The sequence below is a fragment of the Tympanuchus pallidicinctus genome, unplaced genomic scaffold (assembly GCF_026119805.1).
Source record: "Tympanuchus pallidicinctus isolate F22 unplaced genomic scaffold, pur_lepc_1.0 scaffold3, whole genome shotgun sequence".
Taxonomy (NCBI): domain Eukaryota; kingdom Metazoa; phylum Chordata; class Aves; order Galliformes; family Phasianidae; genus Tympanuchus; species Tympanuchus pallidicinctus.
The window spans coordinates 86,825,134-86,845,930 of NW_026294747.1; the positions used below are offsets into that span (position 1 = coordinate 86,825,134).

Below are 20,797 nucleotides of genomic sequence, written 5' to 3' on the forward strand. Positions count from 1 at the left end.
GGTGAAAAAGAAACAATCAAGGAAGAAATGTTTACCCATACCTGAGGATCCAGGCTCACAGCAGAAAAACTCCAAAAAGCAGGGATCTCTAGAAAGAGATCCTTCTCCAGTGGTAGTCAGAATTTAAATGGGGTCTAAGAGAGGTGCAGCCAGGCTCCACCCCTTCCTTGCCTTCACCTGTGCTCCCACGGCTGCCCCACTCCTTGCCTCAGGTGATCAATCAGTGGTTCAGGCCATGGCCCAACATCCCCATACAATCTTCAATAGCTTTATGTGTTCAGTATGTGTAAATCCCAAACTAAAAATATGCCACTTTCTCTCAGAAACACCTCTGACTACTAGTACTCATTCCTTTAAATGGTGAGAAATATTTAATTCTCATTTTCCATTAGAACCTGAAGAACAGCTTCCCAAATCTAAATTTCTTTTTTATAAAATAGATACACTCTAAAGAACTTCCTTTATATTCTACAGTTGTATCAAAATCTTTTATTATTTTTGTACAATAAATGAATGCACACAGATGCAGTAGCAAGTTCATACCTAGGAGTCTTATATCTGGAAACAGTCAATTATTCTATAATCAAATCACAATTCTTCCAGTACTAAGAATTCACTTATTTTAATCATATTGATTATATCCATTCACACGTCCATCTTTCAGCAGGAAAGCTCTCCTTGAATAAAGACACCCGGACATATTAAAGAAAGCTGTTATATATTTGATTTAGCCTAAAAGAACCATTTCAAGTCTTTTGGAAACATGTAACCAATAAATAAAAGTATACCTAAGTATCTTCTTAAACAATAAACTGCATCTTCTAATAACCTACACAATTGACATGGCAGAAAATTACATCTTTATAGTCAGTGTTTGCCTCATCATATCCTCACATTTCTTAAAAGATTTTGACAGTTAAAGAATATGCTTGTTCCTTTTTTATACCTGTGAAGAGGGATCAGATTCCAATGCTAGTTTCTGGAAAATCAAAGTGTGTAACAATGTACTGCAAAAACATGGACTAACAGAATGCTGGAGATTGGAGGGGACCTCTGGTGGTCATCTGGTCCAACTCCCTTGCTCAAGCAGGGTTTCTACAGCCTGGGAGTTTATCCAGATGGCTTTTGAATATCTCCAAGGAGGAAAACAAACTCAGAAAGCTGCTCTCAATCACTAACTAAACCAAACAGGAAAACAAAAACATGTATTGAAAACAATATACATAGCATAAAAATATCTTGAAAATTAAGCAATATTTTGGATTGTCTGAGATGGAAGAATTGTATGAGGGATAAGATACAAGGCCATCTGTAGAAAAGACAGGATGTAAGTCCTTTATTTCACTACATATACACAGAAGCTAATTCATGATTCTCAAATATTAAACAAGTCACAACGCCCTGCTCTAAGGGGTTTCCAAAGCTCACTGACTTGAGGGAAATAAAGCCAACTGAATCTGTCAGACCCAGTAACTTTACACGTGCCAGCAGACTATGCCTTGATTTTTTTGTACATTCAGAAAAGTTTCAGGGCTACTGAACATATTTTGGTGTTCATAATAGCTAAACTTTTCAAAAGATGTTTTCTTCTAAGATTTTTATATAACATATCTAGTACTCATTAATACACATTTTTGCGCTGGCATAAGTCAGAGGTTCCTAAACTCACTCCATCATATATAAATGTTAACATGATGTCATCAGTTCTTGACTCTCCTTTCGCACAAGTGCCTGACAGGACAGAAAGAGATTCCAAAGTACAAGGAAAATTAAATAAAACCAATAGACAATGACTTCAGATGCCCTAGTATGTAAATGTGATTCAAATGCAATACATCAGATACTGATGCAGCCTTCAGGGGTGGATAAAACTAGTCTCTGATTACAAAACGGACAAATAAAGTGTAAAATATTTCATACGTGATGAATACTGAGTAGATATCAAGAAAACAAAAAGGTGATTGCTTTTAAAAGAACAAAGAAAGAACAGAGCAGAACTACTCCAACAGTGCACCACTGACGTAAGTATACTAGACTAGATCAGCCTCATTACTTATTCACATGCTCCTTTATTTTTGGTGGAGAAAAAGCTGTTTTTTGGTTTGCCTTTTACCATACTCTGCTAATGCCAATTTTATTTTGCTGTCTAACTGGGTGAAAGGCAAGCATGGGCATTTTCTACTCCAGTCTTCCAATACATCAGGACTGATAACCACAGCACTCACTGTGACTAAACTCAGAGGCAAGAAGACACTGAGCACATATGCGGCCTTCTCCATGCAAAGAATTTACATTACCTGACTGTAAATGTGAATGAGAGCCCATGAGGCTGAGTAGCACCAACATTTGTACTGACATTTATGCTTTGTTCAGACCCTTGTTAAATCTGAAAATAAGGACACTTAATAGTTTTGAGAATCCACCTTTTAAGAATGCCATTTGGATTCAGTCCTTTCAAAGAAGTGAGTTATACTTCTATACTTTCAAATATAGCTTGTTAAATACAGTCTTTGACTAAGTCATTAAAAAAAAAAAAAAAACTTTCAATAGCATGACTGACAGGTTCCTGTTAGTTTCTGCCTCCCTGTTTCTTTTTTTCCTGTAAGCACTTTTTTTTTTAGTTGTTTAAAATGCAATGCTGGCAATGAGATATTACTAGAGGCTTTGGACTAATGCCTTCTGATGATTCCACTTTTCTCAACTTTTACTTGCAATAAAGAATTTTTTTCTAGAAACATTTAGTTTAAATTACAAAATTACCCAAAAACATAAATGGAATATAATTGGTTACAAAGTAATATTTTCAAATAATGGAGGACTTGTTTGGGCTATTTAAGGCATAATTTATTAGTTCTGAGAGGCTGCACATTTTAATTCCTACAGGCAAATAACAAACTGATTAGTAAGAGTAATAAAGCAATTTATTTGTCTGACAATTGGCAGCTAGAAGTGCAACAATTTACTTGATCAATTGCCATTTTCAAGAACATTACAGCTTCTCATAATTATGTTATCTATATGGCATGCAGATGAACAACAATACAGCATTATCCCTATTACACTGATTGGTGATTACACTGGTGATTTAATATGATGCTTCTGCCAGGTTTTGTACCTTTCTACATAAAGAAAAGGAAGTAATTACTTTTTTGTACCGAAAGGTTGAGAAATTTATCCTCTTCTAGACATGCAAAGAATTTGATTACAGAAATAATTTAAGATGCTAGCTTCCCTCATCAAAACCTTTCTGATATTCAGAACAATGCATGGAAGTTTGGAGAAAGAATCTTAGCTTTCCAGTCACGTAACTCTACAAAACTCTATACTTGTCAAGTAAAGATAACCACCTCACTTTTCTGATGGGAAGCTTTGCCTTTTGTTTTTGTATTTAATTTTTTTTTTTTTTTTTAATTATTATTATTTTTTTTTCCGTAAGATGAAGTTCTCCTCATGCTCACTGACTCAATTTCACTATGGGGTAACATCAGCAGCTAACAAATTATGTAGTCCAGTTCTCCAAACACCTACCTTCACTGCATACAGTGACTCTAAGCCAGCACAGGAAGACACAGCAGAGCCAATAAACACTACACACATTCCTAACACTGTAAAATGGAAAAGAAGATTAAGAAAAATGCATAAGAACACTTTTATTAGATAAGTGATGCCTCAGCAATCTGGATGAAGAAATATTTATTAGTCAGAAGTTCAGGTGTACTAAAATATACTGCCTTGAGAATGTCAATTGAGATTGCCTTGATTCCCTATTGTTTTACTAAAAATATCTTATATCCAATTAAGAACAAAAACAGGGAAAAATATTACATTAAAATCACAAGTTCAAGAAAAATCAAACGTATATTTTTATAGTTTCCACTAAGAAGTTTTAAAAAAACCACAATGCTCAATGGGACACCACATACTATACATTCATGTAGGCACCTAAACACACACACACATACATTCAAAAAACAGTTACTCTCATTTCAACTAATCATCAGTAAAATTAACCCCATTCTTCCACTACTCAAGAATCTCACTTATAAAACAGATTTATAAAGGGGATTTATGGATTATATAGTCTTTGGCAGATAATTCTGGAAAGCTATTCTGTGCTAAATGAGAAAGGTCAAAAATCTTGTTAAGATTCTACCAGAATTAAAATTTCAATGACTGGAAACTTACACTCTACATCACTGAAAACTTTTCTATTTTTATTTATATTTCTAAAGAAGCCAACTTACAAAAACACAAAACAACTGCAAACAAAATATATTTAGATTTCTAACAATGTTCTGTGAGTCCTTACATAATTTAATTATCATAATAAATATTTTAACAAGTGTTACATTCCCTTTTTACACTGTGAACTTTGAGAAAAACTGTACTGCCAATGTTGCAAATCATCTGTCAACTTAAGTTCTACTTCATTTCCTGAGAGAGATGAGCAATGGTAGATTTTCATACCTTTCTAATACTCAAACACTTTTACCTCATTTATTCATTACAAATCTTTTCAGTTCTAAGGGACAATTAAAGGTCATCTAGTCTAACTCCTCTGCCACACACAGGGGCGCCTACAGCTAGATTAGGTTGCTCAGTGCCCTGTTGAGTGTGACCTTGAGTGTCTCCATGGATGGGGCTTTCACTACCTCTGGGCAACCTGTTCCAGTGCCTCAAACTCACAGCTGACCTTGTGAAAGAGTCTGCCCCCTTCTTTCTCATAGTCCCCCTGCAGATATTGAAAAGTCGTGATCAGGTCTCCCTGAAGCCTTCTCTTCTCCAGGTTGAAAAGCCTCAGCTCTCTCAGCCTGTCTTTGCAAGAATTGTTCCACCCCTTGGATCATTTCTGTGGCCCTCCTGAGGATGCAGTCCAACAAGTCCTTCCCTGTACCAAGGGCTCTACATTTGGCCACAGTACTCTAGGTGAGATCTCACCAGTGCAGGGCAGAGGGACAGCATCACCTCCCTCGACCTGCTGGCCATGCTTCTTTTGATCCATCTCAGAATACAATCAGCTTTTTTTGCTGCAAGGACACATTGCTGGCTCACATTCAGTTGACCACCCACCAGTACCTCTATGTTCTTCTCAGCAGAGCTGTGCTGTATTCCTTTGCCCCCCAGCTAGTATTGATAGCTGGGTGTTGCCACAACCCAGGTGTAAGACCCAGGCTTTGTTGAACTTCATGAGTTTCTCTGCTCGAGCCTTTTGTAACATGAAAGAAAGTGCAGCAATGACAGCAGAGTAGCAAGGTCCTAGGTTGCAGCAAGTCAAAGTTTGCTCAAATGCAACAGCTGTGGATGCAGAAATAAATGAAAGAAGCTGCTTACCTTCAAAAGGCCTTAGGCATGCAGGGCTCTCCAGCAAGATACCCTTGCCTCCACTGCCAACTCTTAATTGAGGTCTGGGAAGAAGCGGATCCTGGCTCCACCCTTTCAGTCATTCAAGTGCACTGCATGCACCTGAGCTCCCCTGCACTGGCCCTGCCTTCCTACCAGGTGCTCAATCACAGCTCAGATCATGACTTAGCATTCTGCTACACCTTTCTAGGTCTCTCTGAATGGCATCCTGTCCTTCAGGCACATCATCCGCACCACACAGCTTGGTGTTACACACAAAAACTTCCTGAAGGGGCACTCAATTCCACTATCAACATCATTGATGGAGATATTTCAGAGCACTGGTCCCAGTACAAACCTCTCATCACTGATCTATATTCAGACATTGATCCATTGACCATTCACTCTCTGGGTGTGACCCAGGTGCAAGATCTTGCATTTGGATTTGTTGAACATCATGAGTTTTACTTAGGCCCACTGCTCAAGCCTGTCTAGTTCCCTCTGGATGGCATCCCATCCCTCTGGTGTCAACTGCACCCCACAGCTTGGCATCATCAGCAAACTTGCTGAGGGTGCACAGCCTGCTATCAATATCATTGATGAAGATATTCAAGTGTATTGGCACCCATATCAACCATTGGGGAACACCCCTCATCACTGATCTCCATTCAGACACTGAACCATTGACCACCACTCTCTGTACTCAATCACGCAGCCAGCTGTTAACAAATTGTATAAATAATGCTGTGGCTACATCATGAGTTATATCTATCTGTTTTCCTCAGTCAGTTAATTCACTAAGTCCACTTGCTGGTAATGCCTTTAACAATTTGACCATTCTACTTGCATAACATACAACTTCTACAAGTTACTGATTAATTCATTATCCTACTAATAGTCTCTATGACAATAATTATTTTTCCATGACAGGTAATCTTTGAGGCATTCAAAAATGTCACCCCCTTCCTATCTCATTTCTCTGCATAACAAGGATTCTGAATCTGAAATGTATAGTACATAATACACTAATGCAATTCCAAGAGAAATCCTTGTTTTACTATCATGAGTTTCTGCTGTATATTACGTAAGAGCCTCGCAGAGTTGCTTTGCTGTATAGTACATACCCCGTGTTCTTTAGCAGCCATCACCACTTTTAGAAGAATATCTTCTTCAACAAATGGTCTCACAGCATCATGGATAATCACTACTTCTGGTTTCTGGAGCAGATGGTTCGAAAATTCATTCTCTGAAAATAATTTCAGTCCATTGAAAATTGATCGGTGACGAGTTGTTCCTCCTTCTGTAACAGTAACTCTTTTGTGGCCATATTTTTCAATGATAGACTTCATTGTTTCAATATTTTCAGGAGAGACCACCACAATAATGTCAGATATCCAGCTCACCCTAGAAAAAACAGTATAAAAACAGAGAGAATTAATGACTGAAGACATCTCTATGAGATAAAGAAATTCATACTGGAAGAAATTGAAGCTGGCTAAATAATCTGCCAATATCCTCAAGTACATATTTATTCATGCATTAGCATACAACCCCCAGGAGAGAGGAGAACTACATGAGAGGATCTCCACTGATACATGGATGTCAACCAAAGTAAGTGGAATTCTGGGGAGGACTTCCTTTCAACAAGCAGTTTGCAGAAATAAAAACTTCAGACAACTCTTTGAAAAGACTTCAAAAAAGCCCTAATTCAAGCCTCACTCCTAGCTTCAAGTTGTACTTCTAAAACAATCAACTACAGTCTATTACTTTAGTTCCCTCTAAAATATAGCCTTGGATCAACTGGTACATCCTGGGATTTGGAATATTCTCAGTTCTAATCCTGAGTACATATGTACAATTGAATAAGAGCAAGGAAGCAAGAGATTCAAGAAAAACTCTGAAACAAAGGTCGCTATGAAGACAGGACTGACCAAGAATATAGATAGATTGCAAATAATAACAATAATAACACTTGAGTATTGACACAAAACACGCTGATAGTTTGAGAATATGTACATGTGCAAAGGTCTCCACTCTACAAAGCTACTGAAATGTGAACACAGTTATGGTAGATATCACTACCATAACATAAAAGCATGTTTTTAAAATCAAGTTCTTAATGATAGCATCAGCCTACCCTTTAAACAGGTGTGGGGAGTGAAGAATCCACAAGATTAAAACCAAACATTACTGAAGTTAGCCTGAGATCACACTTGTGTCAGAGTACCTAAGAATACGAAGTCACATGCATCATATCCTACATCAAAATACTGCAAATATCACCACTTAAATGCAGCTATTTGATTCTTTTATATATTAAATAATATGTAAAGGGCATCAAAAAAGGATTTCACATTATTTCTTTCTCCACAGAGAACAGTGTAAGTTTTTGCTCGTTTTTGTTTTTTCTATTACGACTGACAAATTCATCAGGTAAACAATGATTTCAAGAAAATTCACTATCTATAATACTTATGGGGAGCCTACACGTTCAGCTCTGAAGGAGGAGAAACAGTTATGATATATTCTTACTAGTAAAACCAGTAGAGCTGTTGAGATTAATTTTACAGACACAAGATGCACTAAAGCACTAAATACTTGCAGTATTTAACAATAGTGAAAAATGTATTGTTCTTTACGAATACAAATGCTCAATCCATTGTTTTCTGCAATAAAGCCTAAGAAGGCAATACCTAGGAACTACCTTTATTCCAAAAGCAAAGTCATCTCTGATACAAACCACTTTCCTGGAATTAGTGAAACACAGCATCTTCAACATTTTGTACATTTTGTGGGGTTTTGGGGGGGAATAATAGAATTCCAGGAAAAATTATTTTAATGAATTTTAAAATAACTACTAAAAATGAAATAAGCTTCAGTGTTGTTAGACTTTTTAAAAAGAAAAGTAATTGTTCTCACATTCTTTTATTATAACAAAGGCAGAAAATACAGCCAAACCAACATATTCTCAGCATTTCTTAAGTATTGAAGTTGTGTAAATGTAAAACACAAAGTCATATGGTTTCAAGTTTCATTTCGACTTGTCACTCACCACAGGTTCATCAAAAGGTTTGCAACTCTCTGAAATGAATACTGGCACAGTCCTACACACTGAGCCACAAAATTTAACACTTCTGCATGACTTCAACTCCAGACTAGGGCAGACTAATTGAATTCATCTCAGTTCATCTTTTGACTATAGAGAATCAGGAATTTAAATACAGCAAACTCAAGAAGAGCGATTTCACACTAAGCAGAAATCAGAGCTGTGCACTCCTCTTTGCAGAACAGCCATAGAACAACAGAGTAGAATAGGCATTCTGCACATCCACCAGTGATGGCTGAAGGACACCGACATTACCATTCTGGACTCAAAGAAAACAGATTGTAGTGCAACTGAGCAGTACATAGCATCTTCTGAGAGCTAGAGAGGCTAGCCTGTGATAGATCTATCCGTGCACAGAGGGGCTGGAATGACTCAAGGCCTTCAGTGGTACAGTACACTGGGAACTGACAGGATGCGGTCAGAGCTCCACCCTGTGTCTGCATAAACACATTCATAAACCCAAGCCTGTCCTCAAATTCATTCTGAACTTATGTCCTATCATTAGATCTAGGATTTAGAGATGCAATATATTCCTCTACAACTACACAGGAATCCTCTGGATTGATTAGACGGAAAGCCAGTTTGTGCTTTGAAGCCTAAAGTGCCCCATCAAAACTGACTTACAGAATTCATGAAACATACCAGTACAGTAAGATATGCTAGAAATTTAACATGCACGATTACTGTGTATCACACCAAGATGGTTATACCTGTCAAGATATGCCTATGGAAATGTTGTAAAGTGATCTAATGAAGTAGAAAGACATCAGTCCAGAGCCAATCTGACAGCAAAGCAATCTCTCTTCCCATTAATTTCACGCTATTCTCTTCATAAAGATTTCATACTAAATTAACAAGCTCAAAATCCACTGAAAAGGTAAATGCCTTTTCTGTCTTACAGCTGTAATATAAAACCATGAAAAAACCTGCAGCCTGATAAAACAATCTTTAAAGACAATCAGCACAAGGCATGGAAGAGATCAAAATAAGGTACCCATTAACAAACAACAAATACAGGACTGTAATGCTTCCATACAGCATAAGCTGTACTTTTAAAGTGGAAAACTGCATCTCACCAAATGAAACAAAAGCAACAACTTCAGACATAACCACTTTACAACTGTCTCGAGAGGACCTCAATATTACCACAAGGAGAAAAATGGAAGCAAAAAAGGACTTATGTTTGTCTCCTGAGACTGTCCTTCTGGTCATCACCCACTGAAGTCTAAAGGATAAGTCACACCAGCTGCCTAGGGGTATTGCTTCAGTAAATTACAAATGACATGTATTCATACTAGCTGATGTACAACTCAAACTAAAGGAACTCCGTAACCCAGCAACAGTTTGAGCTATTACATGGTTTTGCAGCAATCCACAGAGTTACTCTATAAGCAGCAGGCTCAGGTACAAATGTGACTTTGAGGCTTAACCCTTTATTAATTTACTCAGATATAAACCAGTGCCAAGAGCCTTAAATCCTCAACTTTTCTGCAACTGCAGACAGCAGCAACTCACTTCACACTAAATCTCATGATATGGGCAGCTGTGTCAGAGAAACAAGGCCAGAGCCAGGCAGTCACTGCTGAGATGGTTCTAGGACTTGAAATACAATCTTTCACCACGATAAAAACTCTTCAGATGTAGAAGACAACTATTATGTTACTTCTGCTGATCTTACTATTTAAGCATCACATGAAAAAAAGAGCTTTCAGGAACAGAACACACATGAAGAATGAAAGCACTTTTTTCTCTTCCTTTTTTCCCCAAATCTCTGTAAATTTTATTATAACTTTACTCACAGAGGAAAAATATATGCATTTTTACAGTCCAAAGTGGAAGCAGGAAGAACTTTGAAGCATGAGAAGTTTTGTGGACACAAGAAAATTTCAAGCACCTTTTATGAAGTTGATACCCATCTTTTTCCTGAAGGACTAAATTGGCATTCCTTATTGCCCAGGAAAGATAAAGACATGTTTTCAAAGAGCTTAAATAACTTGACTATTTGCTATCACTATTTTTTCTATCATAAGCAATTTCAAGAGTAACTTGAACAAACAATTATATTAAGCCAGATATATTTAACAAAAAATGTGTGACCTGGAGAGACAGGGAGCATACACCAGCCAAGCAGAAAAAAAATACTTGGCAAACAAACTATAGAAGACACTTCCGAAGAGGTGATTATTTTGAAGCTTCCCTCAGGTGATGTTTTTTTGACATCAAGCCACCTGCTTCATGAGACTACGCTGCAACAAACAAAGCTGTCTGAACCCCTTCTGGAAAATTTTTATTCTGCCGGTAAATATGTTAACTCTGCTTTTCTCTTTCATAACTTCTCACTGTACATCCAGCGACTGGTGAATTATGAGCACAGGAAGAATAACAGCAGCTTACTTGTCCCACATTTTTATATCAACCTTTACCCCATTCTTTTTTTCTTCTCTGTAGCTTTAGTAAAATTCCTCTGTAGTGCACACACAGAGCTGAGATTCCTCCCTACATTAGGAAAGGAATTGGGAACGTTCTACTCCCCAAAAAAAAAAAAAAAAAAAAAAAAATCCACAAGAAAATTAAAGCAAAGGAAGAATATATGCAGAAGCAGACAGGAGACTACAGTCCTGTTGGACTTCATGCAAAAGCCTGGTATAGTTCAACAGAAGCAGAAACAAATTCAATGGGGAAAAAAAAAAAAAAAAGAAAAAAGATAGACATTCCCCTAATACACTTAATCTTTTTAACCCCAGTAGGACCTTACCTTCCTACCAATGCCACTGTATAGTTAATAAAAAACAATCCTTCCTCCTTATAGTTTTTTTTTCCTCATCTCCTCTTCCTAAGGGCATTATCTTTGATTATTATTGGCAAGCCAACCTTTTACATTCCATGATTCTATACAACAGGAAGCAATACTTAGTTATTCATTCATGTCTGCTCTTGTCAGACAGTTTTTCTACATCAATACTGAAGATGCTCTCTCCTTTTAGCTGCATTAAAATCTTTTTTCTCATAATTTTTAAAAAGGGCATGAAAATCGGCTGCAAACTCTTGGTTTGCTCATGTATTTCTGTCTGTACATTGTTTAAATGCTTAAAAAGAGCTACAGTAGCTGAGACAACTGGAAGCCCAAAAAACAGTTATTGTATGTTAATGAATAAATGATTTATCCAATTACAGCAGGTAAACAATAGACAGCAGGAGATAGCATCAAGCTAAACACAGAAAATCTGCTTCTTCCAGGTTTTGTGACAAACTGCAGTTCCTCAGTGTTACTTTTTTGAGCTCCATTTTCACAGAGTAAGAAAGAAGTACCTCCTCTGCAGTCAGAAACAACTGAGCAGATGAGTCATTCCAAGCTTTAGATTGTATCTGTTCCCAACTCCCCATACACACACATAGCAGGCAACGCTCTAATTCAGCGCAGAGATGGCAGAAAGCTCTGCCTGAGACAGGACTGGCACCAGTTACTACACTCTTAAAGCCAGGAGAAAGCACTACATTATTACTCACACAATCAAGTTTGGATCACATTCCTGGTTGGACTGTAGAACTCGAATTCACTCTAATTTTTTGCAGCTTCAGGACATAACTATAATACTGTTACTCAAAGAATTGTTATTTTCCCAGAGCTTACTGGCAGAAGAAACTAAAGGTCCGGTTTGTTTGTTTTTTTTTTTTGAATAAGTATTTTATCTTCCTATGAATATCGTTTACTTCCCAAAACACCACTCTGTTCTCTTTTCCAGGTCTCTAGAATAGAGGATATTCTTCTCTGCACATTTCCATGACATTTTGGCAGAAGCTACAGCTGTGACAAGCTTTGGACTGGAAGTTTTGCTTTCTGATGTGTTTAGCTTAGTGACTGAGTGCTATTGAAAATTAAAGAAAACAAGCAATATTCTTTCATAAAGTAACAAGTGACCCGAGGGAAGCCTCCCTGTGTGGGAATGGAAAAAAAGTCCCAGTTTTGATGTTCCACAAGCTTCCATAAGTTCATAACTTTGAGAGATGTCAGCAATTCCATGTCTTTTCACCACCTCCCCCTCCTCCCTATTTCTTCTAAAAACAAAAGGTTTGTTTTTATACAAGTTACTGCAAAACATCCAAAATACATCTGACACTCCACTATCTGCAGTGTTTCAAATGACTCTAGATACGTGACTTATACTATATTAACATTTAACAATATATTAATTGTCAACCCCATGCCTAGAACTCAGTCTTTATTTATTTATTTTTTTTAAAGTAAGACCAGATTGCTAAGATATCCTATTGCTTGAAATATTTGCTCCAGTGTAAACATAGAAAAGTCACACAGGCAGCCTCCTGCTATGGGTACCAACTTCAAGCCTGGTAACTACAACTGCCAAAGATGCAGTTCAGTCCCTACTGGTCAGGGCATCGCACCATAGAATGCAGTGATGAAGTGCAGTGATATAGACAGTGGTCTATTTATCAGTTTGTCCCAGTTTGATATTTTTCAAGGCCTTTGGATTACACTGATCCCACCCGCAATCAATGAAGCAGGCAAGACCTCTCATTGAGACTGGAAAACAGCGAGACTACGTCCAAGTGCTCATCAAACTGGCCAATACAGTTGCAGAAGCCAAGCATCAAGGCTATGTGCATTAAACAGAAGCTTCAGCAGCTGAAGAACGCTGTGCAGCTTCAAGGTGATGATGCAGGGGACCATAAGACATACTGGATTTCAGTCCAGGGGCCTCACCAGGCTTTGGAAGCACACAGCTCTCCTCAGCTGAGCCCGCCTGCCGTCAGCTCCGAACAGCCAAGTGCACGCCGGCCTGGGTGCTTTCAGCCGCTCTATACTTTATTGAGCCTTTTAGCAGGACAAGGAGGGAGGCAGACACTACCGAAAGGCAAAAGCAAAGCCTCCGAGGGGCAGACCTCAGTGAGAGCCGGCTGTGCGGCCGCCCACGGCTGCCCGCAGAAGGCCGGGAAGAGCTGGCGCTCAGGCCTGAAGAGAGGGAGGCGGGGGAAGGGAAGAGAAGGCCAGCTGGGAGCGGGAAGGGACGGCGCAGCGCCTGCCTCATTACCTCTCCACGGCCCGCACTGTGTAGCTGACGAGCGGCCTCCCCTGCACGGTGCAGAACTGCTTGGGGGTGGCACCGCCCAGGCGCTCACCGCTCCCGCCCGCGGGTAGCACCGCTGCCACCGCCTTCACCGCGGGCCCGGCCTCGCAGCCGCCGGGCTCCATCGCCGCTCCTCGCCCCTCCGCCCGCCCCCCAGCAGCCAGAGCTCGGCCGGCACAGTGCGACCGCCCGCGTCGTTTATTTGTCCGCAACGCCAGCAATCCAAAGAATCTAGCGCGCGCCCGCCCGCCTCCAGCGGCGACCGGGCCCCACTCCTCGCCCACCCCGCGCTACGCGAGGCTACTCGAGGCTACGCGGGCCCAGGCGGCCCCACAGTGCGCATCTCAAGCTCGGTGCAGGGAAAGAAGGAAAGGCGCCCGCCCGCCCGCCCCGACACGCTGAAAGGGTGCAAATAACATAGAGCAGGGGTAGTTGCCGTTGCCCCTTTAAATGCGCAGTGAGCGGGTAGTTCCCCGCAGCGCATGCGCGGCCGGGCTGCTCCCACCTGCGGCGGGCCCCGGTGGGCGGTGCTGGCTGCAAGGAAGGCGCCTCGCCCGCAGGCTTAGGTGGAGCGGCTGCAGATGGCGGGAAGTCTCTGCTAGCCCAGTGGACCAGCTCTGCTTCTTCCAGGGGATGAGCACAGGGCACCGAGCTCTTATGCTTAGACGTTATAGACAGGAAAAAAAAAAAAGCATCGGTCTTATATGCAGATAATACTAAAAATAGCCAGAGGCTTTAGAGTTTGTAGGTCTGTTTTGATCTAGCCTTCATATTTTTGAGGTGCTGCCTTGCTGGCAGCTTTTCATGTTTCTCTGAGTTGTGTCAAGAGGAACCTAAGTAGAACATAAATGTAGTCTTCTGTGAGGGAAGTCAGGCTGAACAGTCTGGGGAAAAAAAAGAGGAAATAAAAAAGAACTGCATAAATGGCAGGTTGTGATATGCCAGATGGGCTGCTTTGCCAGGGTCAGTTTTGAGCTAGGGTAAAATGATGGTATGAGATTGCAGAGGCATTGTAAGCAGGAGTCGTTCAGTGGAAATGAAGTGATGCCTGTTAGCAAGAGGAGAATTCACTGTCATCTTTGATTCCTACAGAAGTAGGGAGGTCATGAAAAATTGTACAATGCAATGGAGACATAACATGCTTTGCATGCAGAGGTGTTCTGACGGTTGAGACAGAGAACAGAAATCATGTCAACTAGCACCATGCAATGGAACATGGGAGGGACTGATGGCAAACAAAGAAAATAGACATACAAAAGAAGGGAAGGAATGTGTGTGCTGAAGAACTTCTGGGATAGAGACCTCCTGCGTCGCTGAAAACATTGACTGAAAGCTGAGCTGACAACTTGTGGTCTCATCTTCAGGACTGTTACTTTTGTGGGATTTTAGAAAATCCTTAGCTGAGGAACTGTAACCACCTGTTGCTTTTCACTTTTGGTGGGTTTCATATTTTCTCATCTTTGAGAATGTCTTTCACTACAGCTAATTCTGAAGTGATTACATCTGTTTGTATGTTTTCTCTTTACAGAACTTTGGAATTTGTTTGGACTCTTCTCCTCTGTGCAGATTGCCATGCATTCAGCATCACTTCTTTGTTATCAGATAGCCCAAATGAAATTTTCTTCTTGAGGTAGGCTTATCCAGTATTTATGCTCATCACATAGTTACATTATTATGAGTTGCTTTCTTGCAGCTGTTCTATGCAAACACATTTATGGCAGGTTTTTATGCAACATTCCCACTTTTTTTTTTTTTTTTTTTATAGCAGACATTCTGAATTCCTGACCCATGGCTTCATACCTCAGTTTATGAAGAGCATGGTTGTTACTCTAGGCAGGTATAACTTATCTAGCAGATTTTTTTTCTTGTTTCTATTGCTGTCATCAGCAAAGTAAGCTCATGACTCCTCCCACTGTACATTAGTTCTGAAGAGTAACTAAGGACTTTCCCTAGCAAAGAATCCCTTTCAGAATTATTTTCTCCTTCTTAAAATTCTGATTTTGAACTTCTTCCTCTATTCCAACAGTCTGTTTTATCTTGTCTTGCCCAGGAAGTTTTCCCCCATTTTGTTTCTTTCATGTTTATTAATTTATTCTGTCAAAGTTAAAGAGCCAGTGAAAATTTAGGACAGAAGACCAAATGAAAAAGTTGGTTCTGTTCTCGTTCTGAAGTCCATTTGCTTTATTATGTTAGGTGGATGAGGCTTGATCTATCCTGAGGAAATTATTTCTTGTGCAGGACAAAAGTTTTTATGTTCATTTTCTAACATGTATTTTTTAACTTCTCTAAGTAGCTTGTTAAGTATGAAACCTCTCTGCTTCTACCTTTCAAACCTTCAAATTGAGCTATTCTAGTAGTGAAGAAAACCTGCTCTCCTCATCCTTGTCTCAGGAATAGTTGTGACAAAGAACATGTCCTTAGATGTAATGTCAAAATTGTAGGAGATGGAAATGCTAAATAAGTTAGTGCCTTGGATATTGGCTTTAACGTTCTGGTCTGAGAGGTACCTCAGATTTATTTGTAATCAAGAATTAGTACTTTTGTTCTGGATTGACAGTGTAATCTAGAACAGTTTCTTCAGGAAACCTTTCAGTACATAGATTCCCATGGTCTTGGTTAGACAAAGCATTTTACTGCTATTTCTCCTTGAATTTTCTGTTTTCTTAAACAATGATTAAGAAGGCTTTGTTGATATCCTTATCAATTTATACTGCCTTAGCAAAAGTTAAAAAAATTTTGATTTTATTTTCATGTGTTTTTAATACTCATTTGATAGTAACATGCAATGAAATACAATAGTATTTTGTGATTACATAATTTGCTTGAATGCCATTCCATTTTACATTTTCATTTATTTAATCATATCATTACTGTGTCCAATGCAGGCTCATATATAAGCATTTGAAGTGGGATAGAAGTTAAATTGGTGGATATTGAGAGAACAACTTTATACCTTTTTTTTTTTTTTTTTTTTTCAATAAAGATAAATCAAGGCAATCTTTTTGACTTACAGCCAATAAAGAGCAGTTTAATCCATTGTTTCTGTGCAGGGATATAACAGGTGAAACCACAGTGCTAGTTTGCAATTATGCAGTATATTTGCCATATGTTTGAAAAGGTTTTTTTTTCCTTTTCTGTTAAAGAAAGAAAATACATGCAAATTGAAATGAAATTATAGAGGAGAAATTAGCCTGAAAATGTGAAAATGTTTCTGTGACTGAAACTCATCATAGTGTTTATGGGGGATATTAAATGAGAAGTAAATTATTGGACTGATAGAATGATTTTCTTATAAGAAATGATGTTCAAAACCTGCAAGTTAGTCCTCTGTAGGTGTGACATAAATTAACAGAAATTGTCTCTCCCTTTTTTATAGTCATTTCTAAGCTCTTAAAGCATTTTGTTTTTAATGCAGTCCAAGTTGGATGAATTTACCTTTTCTTCACCAGCAGCAAGGTTCACAATGGTGTGTTTCAGTGGGAGTGCATGCAGTAGGGGAACATTTGGCAAATTAAAGTGAATTGTGATAGCAAAATTAGGAAAACCCCACACCATTATTAAAAAAAAAAAAAAAAAACACTTAAATTCTGAGACCCGTTCTTGCAGCAGATTTTTTTTATGCAGATATATAACAGTTACTAATTTTATGGTGGCTTGCCATAAAATACAAGTTGAGTTCTGTAAGTAAGCAAGTTCTCTCTAGAGAGTTCTTCCATTTAAGTAGAATAGCAATCTTAGGCTTAAGTCACTAGTCACTGTAATTGTTGGAGAGACTGTTCACAAAGAAAAGACATAGGTTTTTTTGCATATTTGAACAGATTAGAACAACATCAGAAAGAAATGGCAGTATTTCTGGGCTTACCTTGCGTGTCCATTGCTATCTGTAGCTCTTCACACCAGATCTCAAAGAGTTACAGTGTCATCATCCTTTTATATCTGTATAGTTTGTATATGAAAAAAAGAGAGAGAAAATATGGCGTCTGGGCAGGCATTTTGTTTCCAGATATTTCATTTCAGTTCTGTTTGATCACGATAAAAAATAATCATGTAAAAGTTGTCTTTTATGTCCTTCACAATCTTCCACTTGCTGCCTGCAACTGAGGCCAAATCAGCCCTCAAGTTTATCCTTTTGAACTGACTTGCTACTTCACTGTTTCAGTCCATGTTGCTTCAGAGCTGTCTCAGAGTGTTTCTTCCAGGGTGGCAGTGCTTCCCAAGGCACAGTGTCACAGGGAGCATTGCTTGAGGCTATACAACAGTGAGGGAAACTGAAAAAGGCAAAACAACTTTCCCTCCAAATCATAATTAGCAAGTTGGAATTTTCACCTTATTCATATTGGCATATTTCTACATGTGTATTTTTACAAATACTATTGCAAAGAGTTATTTCTTGCTTTTAGATTCTTTGGTGAAAGATGCTATAGATATGCAGAATATTTGCATAAGCTTTATTTATTTCCTTCTATTGCTATGTAAAGTCGAGATCAAAACAACATCAGCAAGGGAGTTACACATGCACATAACATGAATGATGTAAATAGTTGGCTATCAAATATCAAAGAGTGCTTATATGCCTAATATATGGTGTACATAGATCTGATCTGTGACGGAAATTGTAAGTGCTATTGCCTTCAGATCTGTGAAGGGATTTCTAGGTGCTATTGCCTTCATGCACAGGTCTGCAAAGTGTTACTGATATATGGTTTGATCTTTCACAAAACGGTATAAATTATAGAATGGCCTGGGTTGAAAAGGACCACAGTGACCATCTGGTTTCAACCCCCTGCTATGCGCAGTGTTACCAACCACCAGACCAGGCTGCCCAGAGCCACATCCAGCCTGGCCTTGAATGCCTCCAGGGATGGGGCATCCACAACCTCCTTGTGCAACCTGTTCCAGTACATCACCACCCTCTGGGTGAAAAACTTCCTCCTAATATCTAACCTAAACCTCCCCTGTTTCAGCTTAAGACCATTCCCCCTTGTCCTATCACTATCCACCCTTGTAAACAGGGTGATTGGTATAATGAGCTGCAAGTTTTAGTTGATGAGGTAAACGTGGTTCATGATTTTTAGATAGTTAATCGTTGAAGCATTTGTAGAGAATATGACAGTTATGAATGTAAAGAAAATGTGGTTTCTGCACACAGTGGAGTATTTCCATACTTGCACTTAGTTGTATTTTATTGTTGAAAAGCGTATTTTGGTTTTAATCTGCTGTATTATGTGTGTTTTCTGTCACACTTTTGGCATTGTTTTATATGATTCTGGAAGATACATTTCTTCTAAAGCCTATGCATATTTGATGCACAGAGAAAGCATAAAACACGTTCAGAGCAAGTGCTAGAGGAAAAAAAATGAAAGAGATTTAATTTGATGTTAGACACTTTTAAAGATTCAGCCTAAGATATTATATTATATTTCCAGTGGTGTGTTTATCCCTTCTCTACTGAATAATACTTTAGGCTATTTCTTTGGGATGTGGAAAGTTAATTCAAGAGCTAAGTTCATGTACATTGTGTATGCAAAGCAAAAAAATTTAAACAAAAGAGAACTACTCTGTAGTATCTCATCCAGTAACTCGCAGGGGTGAGAGTCCCTGACTGCAATAGTTTTTGTGAAATTCAAAATGATTAAAGGACTTGAAGAAAGTCTTCTACTGCCTTCAGGAGTGCAGTGGCAAGTAGCTGATGAGGTGGAAGCCTCATGTAATTTTTTATTAGAAATTATTCTCTCTAGTCTTAAACACTTGGCTCCTGGATGATCTTCATGGCTTCTAGGTGCTTTGATCAGATGCTAAGTAATGCCGTGGTTAGGTAGGCTGAAATTCTCAGCTTCAGCATCACCACTGTACTTGGGCTAACTTATAGAAATTGTGTACTGGGGCATCAGACCACCTGAGTGCAATGTATGGTGACCCTAATAAGGGTGAAGATGTGGAAGTTGAGGGACAGAAAATCCAGAGACTGTTTTCCACTGTCATTGCGTCTTAATAGCTGCCACTAGTCGTTTTAAAAAAAAAATAAAATTAAAAAAGTAGTTTAATTTGTTCTTTTTCAACAGGCTTCCAATCATGGCAGAGTTCAAGATATTCAAGGCCAGGTTGTATGGGGCCCTGGGGAACCTGGGCAGCCTTATCTTCTGCCTGATTCTGTGATTTCCAGTGGGGGAAAAAAAAATCACAGCTTTTGCATTTTAAAAATAGTCAGACCTCTGTTCTTCATCCCAGTTTAATGGCCATAGGGAATCTAGAAGAGCTTTCTTCAACCCATCCCAAAAATAAATGAATAAATAAGAAAGTAAATAAATAAAATAATAATCTAACAGGCAGCAGATGTTTGAACTTGTTTCAGCTGCAATTAAAACAGTCTTTGTGCTACAGAATCTGTTTTAAAACTTTGCATAGTCCCACCATTTCTGAGTCTGCTCATGCATTAGGGCTGGACGTGCACTTCCTCTTCTTCTTAGGCCCCCTTCCTGAACTCTCCTCTGTTTTATATAAAAGAACTTCAGTGAATGTGCCTGGTTAGTTCTTCTTTGCTTCACCAAAGCATCAGATTCTACCAGCTGGTCTTTGCTTTTATTATGTTTGGGTTTTTTTGTTTTGCAATTTCCCTGCTAAGTAACTTCTCAGCAAGTCTACCAAAACAAATCAAATGTGAAAGTTCTGCATCAAGTCAGAGCAGTAATTCCTCTGAGTAGTCAGAAATAATGTATTATTGTCACACTATTATAACTATGAGCTGTTTTGAACTATATTTGCACCAGCACAGTTGCTTTTTGATACAGAACTATTTTCAATCTTTTTTTGGAATGCCTGTATGTGTTAGTTTTTAATTTTGATTACTATAAACAAAGCAGGGGACAAGAAATTGACAAAGTGTTCAACAAGACATTTTAGATGACTTGTTATTAATTTACTATTAAGTAGAAGGTAATTGCTCAGTAAGGTATATTGTCTTTAAGATTTGCTAAATTTTATTATTTTTATAGAAAATTCTGAGTTAGGCCTCCTTTCCAGGGATCTATTTTTTTTTAATTTTCTTTTATGTTCATGGAGTACCATATTCCACAAACAGCCGTAGTAGATGGTCCTGATTTTCATTTATATTAAGAGGTCGTCTGTGTTTCTTTTTTATTGTGTAGAGGCATTCGGAAGGCCTGAATTCCAGCTATGTGGTGTAACATTACTTCATTCACTATAATATGTTGTCAAACCAAAGTGAAGGAACTAAAAACACACCCTCCAAAGTGGAATTACAATC

At 38.6% G+C, this 20,797-nt stretch overlaps 1 protein-coding gene and 1 long non-coding RNA gene across 3 annotated transcripts in view; one reads left to right on the top strand and one right to left on the bottom strand.

Moving 5' to 3' along the window:
- CRPPA (CDP-L-ribitol pyrophosphorylase A) overlaps positions 1-14,001 on the bottom strand; it is a 106,881-nt gene extending 92,880 nt beyond the window's left edge. For both annotated transcript variants that reach the window (XM_052694479.1, XM_052694478.1), the window contains exons 1-2: positions 13,498-14,001; positions 6,465-6,744 (exon numbers count right to left, since the gene is read on the bottom strand). In XM_052694479.1, coding sequence (XP_052550439.1) covers positions 6,465-6,744; positions 13,498-13,658 — 441 coding nt within the window. In that variant the 5' untranslated portion in view covers positions 13,659-14,001. The remainder of the gene's footprint in view (positions 1-6,464; positions 6,745-13,497) is intronic.
- A 78-nt stretch (positions 14,002-14,079) lies between these two features.
- LOC128086592 (uncharacterized) lies at positions 14,080-20,425 on the top strand. Its single transcript, XR_008209426.1, has 3 exons — positions 14,080-14,970; positions 15,062-15,163; positions 19,596-20,425. It is a non-coding gene; the product is annotated as an uncharacterized LOC128086592 (long non-coding RNA).
- Positions 20,426-20,797: the final 372 nt, after the last annotated feature.